Source organism: Anolis sagrei, chromosome 1 (assembly GCF_037176765.1).
Source record: "Anolis sagrei isolate rAnoSag1 chromosome 1, rAnoSag1.mat, whole genome shotgun sequence".
Taxonomy (NCBI): domain Eukaryota; kingdom Metazoa; phylum Chordata; class Lepidosauria; order Squamata; family Dactyloidae; genus Anolis; species Anolis sagrei.
The window spans coordinates 78,689,033-78,703,478 of NC_090021.1; the positions used below are offsets into that span (position 1 = coordinate 78,689,033).

General features: G+C 37.8%; 1 protein-coding gene across 1 annotated transcript in view; it reads right to left on the reverse strand.

The window, feature by feature from the left end:
* Nucleotides 1-1,388: 1,388 nt before the first annotated feature.
* ECT2L (epithelial cell transforming 2 like) overlaps nucleotides 1,389-14,446 on the reverse strand; it is a 46,534-nt gene continuing 33,476 nt past the window's right edge. Inside the window, exons 17-22 of the mRNA XM_060753462.2 lie at nucleotides 11,945-12,018; nucleotides 9,988-10,144; nucleotides 8,531-8,596; nucleotides 6,636-6,724; nucleotides 5,229-5,401; nucleotides 1,389-2,177 (exon numbers count right to left, since the gene is read on the reverse strand). Coding sequence (XP_060609445.2) covers nucleotides 2,044-2,177; nucleotides 5,229-5,401; nucleotides 6,636-6,724; nucleotides 8,531-8,596; nucleotides 9,988-10,144; nucleotides 11,945-12,018 — 693 coding nt within the window. The 3' untranslated portion in view covers nucleotides 1,389-2,043. The remainder of the gene's footprint in view (nucleotides 2,178-5,228; nucleotides 5,402-6,635; nucleotides 6,725-8,530; nucleotides 8,597-9,987; nucleotides 10,145-11,944; nucleotides 12,019-14,446) is intronic.

The window sequence follows — 14,446 nt, forward strand, 5'->3', positions numbered from 1 at the left end:
TTTGAGTGAATTGTTTTAATTGGCTTAACACGCTGAATTGTCTTTCACTAACCTGTAAATACAGTTTCATATTTGTTGTGACAGGGATGGCAAATGTCTCCAGATCCAGGGGTTGCAGACATTTCACACCTGAAAACTGTGCATTCCTCACTCTATATTTTTAAAATATTTGCTCTGGAAAACCTCATGTCCTCTATAGGTGCCAGGGAGAGTTGTCATGGCTTGCTTTATGCCTGGTTTTTGAGATAGCTGCTACCCCTCTAAAAGAGTTGTGGGTGGCTTCTTTGGCCATGGAGGGCACAGGAGAGCTTTCTTACAAGGAGAATAAGGTGAACCCTCTCTCAGAGCCCACCCATAACCCTAGATATGCTGCCTCCTCCCTTCCAGTTCTATATTTCCTTCCTTTCTCTTTCTTCACTGTCTCTTACTCATTTCTGCCCCCAATAGGTTGGTCTTCCCTTAATTCTCTCATTCTCTGTGAACTACCCATGGTGCTTCCCAAACTGTATAATTTCATTCAGCTACCCCAAATTGCTTTGCCATGGGTGGAAACAAAAACCTTGCTCTTGTCTTTGCTCTAGTTTGGATCTTGATGAATGGGATCAACTACTGTTGGGTCCTAGAAAGTAGCACAGAGCTGGACAGTAAGACCATCATGAGAAGGGAACAACAACTAGAGGTCTTCTCCATCAAGCAGATCATTTTATTGACCCCCTCTCTCTTTGCCAATGCAACATCAAGAGTTCTGACTATTGATTTGGCCAGTATAATCCATCATACTTAGTTTTTTATGGGGGTTTTTTAGATTTCATATCAAATACCATAAATAAAAGTACATACTCTGCTATGAAGTTAGCGACTATTGAGAATGTCTTAAAGCAACATGATTAAAAACACCATTTTGCTATTTTAACCAATATGCCAAGCTGTGATGATTTCCAGTGTCATGGTGTAACTGATGCCTCTGTTATTATCCGCTCATATAAATGAAGTAAATTGTCTGAAAGTTTGTCAGTGAGTGACAAAACTCTGCTTAGTTCCTAGATCTGAGATGGTCAGAGTATGAAGAATGGTCAGGTATTACGCACAATTCTGGAATATCTAGTCCTAAACAGTTTGATATGGATAGTGTATGAGAAAATGGATGGAATGAGAAAACAACACTACAAAAATTCCTAAACCAAAATGGTTTCATGAGGAACAAAAATCTTTCTCTTCTTTCTTTTAATAAGCTGACCATGATAGAGTGAACCCCTTTCAGGAGAAATATCTATTTGTGTTACTCAAATATTTTATTGCCTTCCTTTAGATGATGGAGGATCCTAAACACTCATTGTTTCAGGGTTCTTAGCTACAACTTTCCAGATGTTTATGGACTACTGCAGCTAATCACTTGCCCTTAGTTCTGGTGGCCAAAAAGCATTTGGAAGGCCACGTGCCTATCCCTGCATTCGTTCCTGTTCTTGTAGTAACTTTTCCTTCATGGCAGGTAGACAAGAAAAATGGAGGCACTCCAAAACAATTTTATTAAGAGTTCATGAAGCCATCACTTAGTACTTTCATAATCTTGAACCTCTTAATTCTTGCATTGGGAAGTTTATGAATAATAAAAGATTTAGATAGAAACATTTTATTCAACTGGCTAATTAAATACCATAAAATCTGTTCCCTGGTGTTGGAAACTATTAATGATGCTGTTTTAGAACAAACTCAGAAAAGAGAATAAAAATATGTGCTTCCTGGTAGATAAACCCTTACTAGTACTTTGATCTCTGGTAGCTTCCAAGAATGAGTATTGGCACTAAATCTATATTTCGTACAGTTACAAATTCTGCCGCCACCACCGCCCTCCAAGAAAGCTAGAAAATAAAGTTCAAAGTTTTTTACTGTAAAGTTGAAATAATTGAAGATCTACTTCACTGTTAGTAGAGAATCACTTGCAGTCATTCGTGTTTACAGTAACTTGCTGAACAAAGGTTAATGAAATGGTCATATTCTTCTGTACTCATAGAAGTAATGAGCAACTAACCAATATGGGTAAAGTTAGTAAACATTATCTTCTATACTACAAATAATTGCCTTTTGTAGTGATGAAAGCCATGTGAACTTGTCGTCCTCCTCAGTACAACAAATCCATTGCTTCCTGGGCCCTTGCAGACAAAAGGCATTCTTGATATCTGTAAAAATAATTTTTATTGATATTCAAGATGATCAATTTGAGCTATTTCCAAATATTTTCAATCACTCATACCACAAATTATGTAGCAACATGCATAATTATAATATTGAAGAGTTGATGTTTTTATTGGTTCCTTATATCACAGATAATCCTATTTTAATGTGTTTGGGAAATAGTGATATGAAAATCAGATTTAAAAGTGCCAATTGCCAGTGCATTACATTCTGTTGGTATAACAAAACAGGTAAGGATGGCTATATGGCAGTGTCACTACAGTACTGTAAGTGAAACTAATTTCTTGTCTAAATAAATAGCATGTTAAGATATTAAAGATTACAATGTTTCAGGAAACAGATGAGTATCATTTAAAACAGTATTTCTCAACCTTCCTAATGCCGCGACACCTTAATGCAGTTCCTCATGTTGTGGTGACCCTCAACCAGAACATTGTTTTCATTGCTACTTCATAACTGTAATTTTGCTACTGTTCTGCATCATAATGTAAATATCTGATATGCAGGATGTATTTTCATTCACTGGACCAAATTTGGCACAAATACCCGATACACCCAAATTTGAATACTGGCGGGGTGAGGTGGGAGGTTGATTTTGTCATTTGGGAGTTGTAGTTGCTGGGATTTATAGTTCACCTACAATAAAAGAGCATTCTGAACTCCAGTAACAAGGGGATTGAATCAAACTTGGCACACAGAACTCCAATGACCAACAGAAAATACTAGAAGGGTTTGGTGGCATTGACCTTGAGTTTTGGAGTTGTAGTTCACCTACATTCAGAGAGCACTGTGGACTCAAACAATGATGGACCTGGACCAAACTCTACACAAATACTCAATATGCCTTAATGTGATCACTGGTGGCGTTTGGGGAAAATAGACCTTGACATTTGGGAGTTGTAGTCAATGGGATTTATAGTTCACCTACAATCAAAGAGCATTCTGAACCCCACCAAGGATAGAATTGGGCCAAACTTCCCACGCAGAATCCCCATGATCAACATAAAATACTGTGTTTTCTGATGGTCTTTGGCGAGCCCTCTGATACCCCCTCGCAATCCCTCCCCCACAGGAAATGCTGATTTAGAAGAAGACCTAAAAAGTCCAGATGATCGAGTAATTTTTGAACCAATATATGAGGTGAAATTGGTAAAAGAGAAGTTAAACCAGATGTTGATTAAAAATATGGAGAGGATACTGAGGAATTGGAGATTCTAGTGAGAAGAATATGCATGAATTTCAAACTCTAAGAACAGTTTCTGAGATGGACTGGGATGACTATTCTCAGAGAAAAAGAACAATGCTAGAATTTGATTGGTAACCTTTGATTTTGATTATTAGTATGAAGATTCTACAAAGAGGAGGATAGTAACTATGGCCACTTCCACACAGCTAAATAAATCCCACATTATCTGCTTTAAACTGGGATATATGGCAGTGTGGCCTCAGATAACCTGGTTCAAAGCAGATATTGTGGGATTTTCTGCCTTGACATTTTGGGTTATATGGCTGTGTAGAAAAGCCCTAGGAAAGCTGAAATGGTTATAAATAGATTATATGTTTAAATAATTGCTGAACAAAAGATGGGAAGTCACTTTTATTTTTTATTTTTTATCTTTCCTTTTTTATTATATGTTGCTATTGTTCATTTCAAATATTTTAAAAATCTTAAATAAAATATAATTTAAAAAACCAAACAAAATTAACCTTGCCCTATATGAAGAGGACACCCAGATGTTGCTGTGACGGGTAGGAAGCAAATGGTGTTCTTCCAGTTTGCAGATCCATCTATATCAAGTTGGTTTCAATGCAAGGCTTAAACTGGTTCCTATATCTACCTCACCCCATTTTAGATTTAATAAATGGCAATAGAACACTAGTATACTCATGCTCCTAGTTTGATATCACTTGGAATTTTTTCGAAGTCTGTGTATCATTTCTCTCTGAATTTCACTTTACCAATTGGTTATTGATCAACTAGGTCAGGAGTCCTCAAACTTTTTAAACAGAGGGCCAGGTCACAGTCCCTCAAACTGTTGGAGGGCTGGATTATAATTTGAAAAAGACATGAATGAATTCCTATGCACACTGCACATATCTTATTTGTAGTGCAAAAGACACTTAAAAATAATACAATAATTAAAATGAATAACAATTTTAACAAATATAAACTTATTCATATTTCAGTGGGAAGTGTGGGTCTACTTTTGGCTGATGAGATAGGATTGTTGTTGTTGTGTGCTTTCAAGTAGTTTCAGACAGGTTGACCCTGAGCGAGGGCCGGGTAAATGACCTTGGAGGGCCGCATCCAGCTCCCGGGCCTTAGTTTGAGAACCCCTGAACTAGGCCAAGACACACAATATTTAACTTTCATGAATTTGAAGTCATGCTTCCTCTTTTCTCTTGGCTTTAAATAACTACATTGTTCAGCTTTCAATAAAGTATGAGATACTGCTAGAATGATGTTTGTACAGCCCCATGCATATATTATTACAATACTGTACACATTACAGAAATTCACAAGCAGCACTGGAAACCAGATAGTTTTCTGTGCCCATAGGGCCCATAGGGGGAAAACATCCCCCATTCTCTGGTTCTAATTCATGCCTCACTTAGGCAATCAAAGGAAAGCCTTGTGAGTGCATGTTCAGTAAAGAAAAGTTGGCCAGGATCCACAGGAGTCTATTACTTCTATGTCTCTAAGTAATTTGGGCTTCCATTTAATCCCCCATGATATTTGGACCAGAACAGCTAGTGGCTAGAAGTTCTAGAAGTTAGATTATGGTTCAAACTCATTCTGGATTTCATATTAACGAGGTGTTTAGTGTTGCCATCTGTTCCTTTTTACAGCCCTGATAATTTTTCAAAAATCTTTTTTGTCCGCAATAGATGGATTTTAGCTAGTTAGATGTCAAAAGAAATGTTTGCTATTTCCAGACTGCATTATTAATAATTTTAACCAAACATCTTTTCTTAAGAAAATCATTGGAAAGAGTATTCAACAGTTACATACATTTAGAACAATATCAACGTACATTTCGAGTCTGGAATATCGTCAACAAGGAGTTGATGAAGTGTTACCGCTGTCAAAAACTGATGAGTTGTTGTTGAGATCCGTTCAAAAGGTTTGTGTGAGATGCTGCGTTGTGTGATGACAAGAATGTCATTGAAAAGGAAAAGGCTAAGATCATGTGTGTGTTCATAGAGCCTGTAAGCAATAAAAACAAAAGATCAGTCTTTCCAATTATTCTATACAGAATATATAAATCCTGACTTTCTCTCAATGACAGTTCCCAAGGCAGTTTTTGTGTTGAGACTTCTGAGAACCTATAGAATAGATTGTTAATCTGTGATGATATATATACAGAAGAATAAGCAATAAGAAAGATACCTGCACCTTACCAAAAATGGTTACAGGTTGAGCATCCCTTATCTGAAATTCAGATTGTCCACATGGGTGACTGAGCTACCTTTGCTCTCTGATCGTTTAATGGATAAATTTTGTTTCATGCACAAAATTATTAAGATATTATATAAAATTATCAGGCTATATGTATAAGGTGTTTATGAAACAAAAATGAATTTTATGTGTAGCCTTGGTCCTAAGTCCAAGACAAGTATCTCATTTTGTACATACATGTAAGTATTCCAAATCTGAAAAAATTGGAAATCCAAAGCATGTTCAGTAAGGGATACTCGTCCTGTTACTTCAATATGCTACTGTTTATTTCTTTTTTATTATTATTTTAAGCATTAACATTGCTAACAGTAATGTAAATGTGTTTTAGATTAAGACAAATATATAGCCATGTTTTAGGAATTAGTAAACCTGATTTATTTTTTCATGTCAGGAGTGACATGGGAAACTGCAAGTCACTTCTGGTGTGAAAGAATTGACTGTCTGCAAGGACGTTTCCCAGGGGATGCCCGGATGCCTTACCCTCCTGTGGGAAGCTTCTCTCATGTCCCTTCATGAGGAGCTAGATCTGACAGACGGAACTCATCCCACTCCCCAGATTCAAACCACTGACCTTTCGGTCAGCAGTCCTACCAGCACAAGGGTTTAACCCATTGCACCACCGGGGTATCTGGTAAACCTAATAAAAGTCTAATATTAGTTATCTAGAAGGAATTATTAAAGCCTTCCTAGAATGATGCAGGAACAATGAGGATACATTCATTATATAATCATAGCCCCAAAAATGAATTCTACAATATCATTTTTCTGTATTTCTGATAAAACATAATTTACCCAAAAATATCTAAAGAAGGGAAAGTAAACAACAACAATTGAATGGCTAGATCCATTATAGCAATAGTAAAGCCATATGCAAAAGAATCAGTGGTTAACAAAACTATCCTGCTATAGTGTTAGACCAAATCACAAAAAGCAAATTAGTATCCATTCCCACACAGTGATTTATACTAAGCTATTTATTTACCTGTATGGCACAGCAACTCTCTCAGAACAGCACTTTAGCAGGGCTACGTCTTGGGTTCTGATTAGTAACCTACTGGCTTTCAATAACGTCTGTGAATTAAACACTGAGTTATTAAACTTCGTTCCAACCAAGTTCATTTCTTTCCCATGCATTTTGCATTTAATTGCTCCCTGTAAATCAGATTTCTAAAGTATTTGAATACCACAAGAATGTGATGCATTTTTACCATGTTCTAAAGTGGTGCCATATAGGCATACCTCCATTAACAAAGCTTCTGATAAAGAAACTCCTTTAAATGCCTACCCAGCATCTTCCCTTTTCTTCCTTAATCTCTATATACATGGAGGGTATTTTTTAGTAGGATCAACGTTGAATGGATAGCAAAAGGGGGCTGGAGAAACACAAAATTTCGATTTTGCGATACAGAAACATATATATAGCAAACAATGCAATAAAGCTTGAACAAGAAATTAATCAGGTTGCAACAGTGTGCCCACAGAAATCAATCCAATAAAAGCTTGACCTGGGAAAGAATGGATGTGTGTTGTCGAAGGCTTTCATGGCCGGAATGACTGGGTTGCTGTGAGTTTTCCAGGCTGTATGGTCATGTTTCAGAAGCATTCTCTCCTGACATTTCACCCACATCTATGGGAGAAACCCACCCTGGACATTCCACAGATATATGAACCTCAATTGCCTAGTTTCCAACAGACCTCACAACCTATGAGGATGCTTGCCATAGATGTGGGTGAAACGTCAGGAGAGAACACTTCTGGAACATGGCCATACAGCCCGGAAAACTCACAGCAACCCAAAGAATGGATTCTCCACTAGCCATTCTTACTGTAGCCTGCCTTCATCAAGCAAGCTTTCTCTACAGTTCCTTTCTCAGCATATGTAAAGAGTGAAAGAGAAAATACAAAAGCACATAAGCCTGTCTCAGCTATTCCCCTGCCCCATCCCATTCAAGAAGGATAGATCTATATGTTTATTTGGTCACTAAAACAAAATACAAGAAAAACGGAAACAGATAAAAGAAAAAGTCAGCCCTTGATGCAGTTTGGATTTTTGAATAAATGTTCAAGAATTGTCTGAAATAAGTGTTTCTTTTCATATGCGTGTACTGCTAGTTTTGATTAAAAGCTTGTGGAAATACATTGGACTGATCTTTTTTTGTGACCTATTCCTATTCTTTCTATGTTGTTGTACCTCTGGTACCAACTGTTTTACCAAAGAAGGAAAGCCTAGAAGTATATCTTCTTTGTTAACAGAGGCATACCTGTATCTACATTGTTTACATTTTAAGAATCATTTATATTAATATTTTTGCACACTTTTAGGTCATAAATTAAGTCCAACAACTTGTTGCAAAGACTTCCAATATTTTCTTGGAATGATAATTATAGTCCAACTACAGTGATTTGTTAACTATGTTAAAATACGTAAAGTTAGTTGTTGGCTAATGCCTTTGTTTAGACCACTAAAATGATCCAAAACACACTTTTCCATTTTTACTTTTACACTCAGACTTGCTTGTCTTATATTTTTTCAGGTGAGTATCAGCCTTTAACACAGATGTTTACATTTTCATATACCTCATAAGTGTGTTAATACTATGTGTTCCATTTTTTCGTTAAATTTATTTTTCCCATTTATTTACAAATAAATATACATTATTTTGGGCAACTTATTATGTCTCAGTTACACAAACACCACAAATTTCCTCCATGCTACAGTTACTATGAACCATTAATGGACAAGTGAAGCCCTTCAAATGTTGTTGGACTGCAACTCCCAATAACTTCCAACCATCATGGCCAATGACAAAAGATCATGAGAGCTCCAGTAGAAAAAAACATAGGGCCATCCTGGATACAGAGAATTTTTCTACTTACTGGACATCCTTGGATGAGTCTTTGTGTACTTAATAGTTGGTCGTCTCTGCCCACGTTTAGCTTTAGCTAGAAATTTAAAGAATGTAAGAGATTGCAAATTTTCCATGAATGAAGAAAGGATCTAATTCTTTTATCCAAAGACCATCTAGGTAAGTACATTAATTGTTTTCAGGAAGTTGTAAAAGAAAGTGCACTATATCATGAGAGATTACCTGCTAAACAAAATGGGAAAGTTTACATAATAGTAGAGATAGATTTTACTTTATTGTAAAATACAAGGACTAGAATGTAGGTTGAACCTCCACGGGCTTATGCGTCCCTTAAAGATCTGGTTTTTCAGGCGCTTTAGAGCCTCTCTCCTGAATTACTTAAAAGTCCCAACGTCACGTTACACAGGCTTTCAGTGTGAGATGGCAAGATCATAAAAGATGTGGCAACCATCCTCACATCCAAATGTATACTAATGACATCAGTACTGATATTCATGGGGGTCCCGAATGCCTGTATGAGTTGGCTTCAATAGGGCGTGTATAAGGTTCATCATAGCTTAAGGCCCACATGCAGCTCTTTACACTACACGAAGGAAATGTTGAATTGAGGCCATTGTATCAGTGGTGTATCTTTGTTCTACTTGGGGATCTGGATCTGCATTCTATCCCAGAAAATACTCAAATCTTCTATCAAGTAACCAACTCAGGATACATGTGCAGAGTTATATTAGTCTGAAAATGCACACAAACTTGAAATCCATGCCAAAGTTATTAAGCTCTGTTGATCAATGTTTTAAGAGAAGGGCATTTTTAGTTGGTGAACTATGCAAAAACTAATAATTGTTTGGAAAAAATATATCAAAGGACTGGATTCTGGATCCAATTGTTATGCCCAACATGAGTAAACCTATCAAATCTCTCGGAATTTGGGAAGTCGTAAGCTCCATTGATTCAATGAGTCTACACTTGTTGGAATTAACAACAGGATTTAAACCCATATGTGCACAATGTTTTGGTATAGTATAGGAGTAGGTGTCTCCATAAAAACATTGTTTAAATCTCATTTAGCTGTAAGTCCATTGGGTGACCTTGACTAAGTTACATTTGCTTAGCATCAGAGAAAGACAATGGCAAAAATCTAAACAAATTTGCCAAGAAAACCCTGTGATAGGAGTCAACTTGAGGGCATATAATATCAAAACAAATTGATAATTTTCCTGAAAACAATGATCCTTCAAAGTGTTCAGCACATAATTTCTTTTAGCATTACTCTGGCATGTGAAGAGAGAGAAAATATTACATATGCACACAGTGGCTCTAATCCAAACTTGTTGAGAAAGGCACAATTGGGTTTTAAGGAAGAAAACTATTTTTGGGAGATCTAATCATACATATCTTTTGCCAAGTACAGTTTGACTTCATGAATCTTGTAAGGTTTTCATATTGAAAAGAGTGTAATGGACTGACCTGATCTACATAATCCTTGTATCTTTTCATTTGACTAATTGCAGCTGTCAAATCTTCCCGGTCAGTGTGTCCTGCAGGAGTGTGAACTCTCAGCGCATGCAGGAGAGTGATGTATTCTTCAATCCTCTTTGAAGGGCACAAGAGGAGTTCTTGTAGACTACATATTATATACAAACATCATGTTTTAATTAGACAAGCAGCTAGGTATATTCCATGTTTTATGTTAAGACTGGTCAAAGCAAACATGTACTGTCAAAGGCTTTCATGGCCGAAATCACTGGGTTGTTGTAGGTTTTTCGGGCTATATGGCCATGTTCTAGAAGCATTCTCTAGAGAGAATGCTTCTAGAACATGGCCATATAGCCCAAAAACCTACAACAACTCAAAGCAAACATGGTCAGAGGCTTATTTTAAAAGTTATGCCAAGCTATACTCCAGATTCTACTTTTCAATATATCAGCTGCAATCCAACACTCCCTCAGCATGGCATAACTATTCTCAGGTGGAGATATGCTATGCAGGCCCTGTGCAGAACAGCAGCACTGTGAAAAACATGCCAATGACTGGTTGATGTTCAGTAATGTGTAATGCATAATCTCAATACGCCACGTGCAACAGTAATGCTCAATATCCTGTATACACCACTCTGTCTCCTCCACTGTCAACAGAATATGTCTCTCGATGATGAATTATAATGAACAATTCACTTTATAGGTATAGCACAAGTTATGCATATATTGTTAATAGGATGCCAGTCACAATTTATTTAATCTGACATCACTAATGTGGATTCTGCCACTATGGAAGTCACCATGCTTCCTCAAGTCTGGGCACATATTTTATGCTTTATCCCAACTAACAAACTGATTGTTGTAACATTGTTGTTGTGAAGTATAAGGAGTCACAGTATAGTAAACTTAACTGTGTAGGACTACAGACTGAACATTTTTTGGTTGGGTATATGATTAGTCTAAATGTTCATCACCACAACAACCTTGTGTCAAGGATGAGACTATGCCCTTCGACAGCATTAAGTCCATGGCTGAGGTGGAACTTAGAGCATCATTGACTACCATTGGTCAGGATCTGACTCGCCCCTCCCTTCTTGAATTTTATATGTTTAGAGTAGGAAGAACTGCTACCAATACATACTCGTAAATTGAGAGAAGCACATAAAATATAGAAAATTGACATAAAGAACAGCTTGCCCTCATTTCTTAGATGCCATCCTTCTACTTCAGGATTCTGTAGAACACATCTTCTAAGGACTTCATTACACTTACCAATTTAATTGTCCTAGGACACTTACTAGCCAGTTGAGGGATGGATTGGCACAGCCCATTACATGACATCCTAGGACACTTCCTCATCAACATGGGAAGGTTCCTGTGTTGTGCTGGCTCCAATGGAGCCTAAACACTTCTGCTCCGATTGGGCGACACTTTCCCAGTGTGATGAGGGCAAAATGGTGGCAAAATGGCATGGGTGTGTGTGTGACAAGGTTTTAACAAGTTTTGTTACAATTTCAGAGAGACTCGTGGAGCCCAATTTTCAGTTGGCAGAGTTTCAAAATCTACAAATAGAATTCTGGATAAAAATTTGGAAAATCTTAATAAAAGGCAAATCTTGCACAAAGACCTAATTAATTTTTATAGAGCACTCCAATCTGTTGTAGATGGAAACCATGATTTTGTGGCATTATTAGTCAGTTTGAGTCAGTAAAAAGAAGATACATAACCAAGATCCTTTCAGATGCAGTTTTTATATTTAAAAATTTCATCTTATGAGGTTTTCCCATCAACACGGCTACCACCACATTTTAGGCTTAACTGTTCAGTTTGAAGACACAGTCAGGGGGAAAAAATTAAACATAACCTGTAAGAAGCCGAACAGAGCATCATCTTTTTATTTGCATTCTTTGCCCATCCTTAAGATCTTTTAAAATGCCAATTATTACCTCCTCATGGCTGTAACGACAGTCCTATCATGTCTCTTCAAGAAAGCACGGAATACTGGAATGGTCTCCCTGCACTATGGAAGAAAGGCATTGTGAAAAGCACATCTATGTGACTCCATTCACAGAAGCACAGACCAAATGAAGAGCAGGCTACAGAATTTCTGTAACCCACTATCAAGGGTGTAGTGAAGGTGGGTGGGTAGGATAACAGTTCTGCCTCTCTGGTGAGATTTTCCTTCAATCCCCAAATGTCTAGCACTGCAATAACTTGAAACATTGGTTGAGCATTTAGGAATACATAGGGCATAACTATTTTGAGGTGGGCTCAACATTGGCACAAAAATAATTATTAAGTTTGCCCACTTGCAGATACTTATTTATAAGTAAAGTAAAGGTAAAGGTTTCTCCTGACATTAAGTCTAGTCGTGCCTGACTCTGGGGGTGGTGCTCATCTCCATTTCTAAGCCGAAGAGCTGGCATTGACCATAGATGCCTCCAAGGTCATGTGGCTGGCATGGCTGCATGGAGTGCTGTTACCTTCCCGCTGAAGCAGTCCCTATTGATCTACTCACATTTGTATGTTTTCAAACTGCTAGGTTGGCAGAAGCTGGTGCTAACAGTGGGAGCTCACCCTGCTCCCCAGATTTGAACTGCCAGCCTTTCAATCACCATGTTCAGCAGCTCAGCAGTTTTACCTGCTGTGCCACCAGGGGGCCCTTATTTATATAGCAATGAAAATACAAAACACATAACAACGTGCTTGTTGCAACCTACTTTGAGAACAGAATTTTCAGAAACCCAAACTAGAGAAAGGGATCCCCTTTACACCATACAGCTTTAGAGAGCTCTCTGCATCCATTGAAGTTTGGTTCCAAGACTCCCACCCAGCCCTAAATACTAAATCTAAAAATTCTCAAGTCCCATTATATACAATGGCATAACAAAATTGTGTCGCTTATATAAAATGGCAAACAATTGAAACCAGTGTCAGTGAGAGCATATGATCCGAGGGGCTACACATCAGTATGGTGCTCAGCATGTGATAAAATCAAGGTTTGCTTTTGGGGGTTTTCTCCCCAAATATTTTCATGCTGCGGTTGATTGAATCCTTGGGTGTAGAGCATGTGGATATGGAGAATCATTCTCCATATCCGGAATCTCCATATCTCCATATCCACAATGTAAAGGGACTTCTGGCTGGGCTCCGTGCCGAAAAGAGAGGTGAAGCAGCACTCACAACTGTCACAACAATATGACAGACTTCCCATGTTACTTTCCCATCAATGGGGGGAAACCGGTGGTGATATTTTCCCCCCAAGGGATGAGGGAGAAGGTAAGGCAGGTGATGCAGGGCATGGAGCAGTGGCTTCTCCATATCCCCTCTGGGAGCCCATAGATTTGCCCCGATGTGGAGAAAATCTTTGGGTCTTTATGATAAGGTCCTTAGTTTGCTGAGATACTAGATCATTCTGGCTGAGAGCTCTAAATATGCCTCCTTAAACTTCATATCTCAAGATTCCTCAGGGCCAGAAACATGAAATTGCATTATTATAATACTGTAGTGGTTGAAGGAGCCCGAGAATTTTTTGTTATGGTATCATGCAACCTACCAGAAAAGTCATGATTTTGCCAAAAGCAACCATTGCTCTGTTCTGTGTTAATCTAGTTCTGATCTTAAGTACTATTTTCCAGCTGCTAAATCCACAAGAAATTAGCACTTCAATTTTGTGAAAGCAGCATATTTTTCCCAAGCGGCCCAGTTTGTCAGCAGTCCACCACAATACAAATATTTATTCCTTAGGCCAGGTACTTTAAAAATATTTTTTATTAATGCCAAAAATGTAGGAGTTAACCTGATAGTCGTTTCCACCCTAAGGGTATCGTGCTGGCGTCAGTATTAATTAGAAGTCTGCTTTTTTCATGGGTTGTTTCCATTGAAATAAAAATGGTGAAAACAAGCAAGAAGAAAGCACTGCCTTAGAGTGGGAAACAAACCCAGCAGCGATCTGCTGAGGTGAGCTACAATAAATAATGTATACTTAATGAAGAACTAAATAATTTCCATAATAAAGATGCTGAGAACATATGTATGCTACTTGCTTTTGATAAACAAGGCCTTCCTCTCCTTAATATCAGTCTATGCAGCCAAACAGGGAGCTTCCTTGAATTCAATGAAATTTTGGGGGACTGCACCCCAGAGGTGGGAAAGGATGAAGAATGAATTCAAGAACTCTATCATTTAAAAAAATCAGCAAGAGAAAACATTTATGACATGTAAGAAACAAATCAGTTATATAAAACTGGTAAACATAGACTTGATTAGCATGTTGCTCATTCATAGCATCATAGAATCATAGAGTTGGAAGAGACTTTGTGGGCCATCCAGTCCAACCCTCTGTCAAGAAGCAGGAAAATCACCTTCAAACTATCCAGCCTCTGTTTAAATGCCTCCAAAGGAGGAGCCTCCATCACACTCTGGGGCAGAGAGTTCCACTGCTGAAC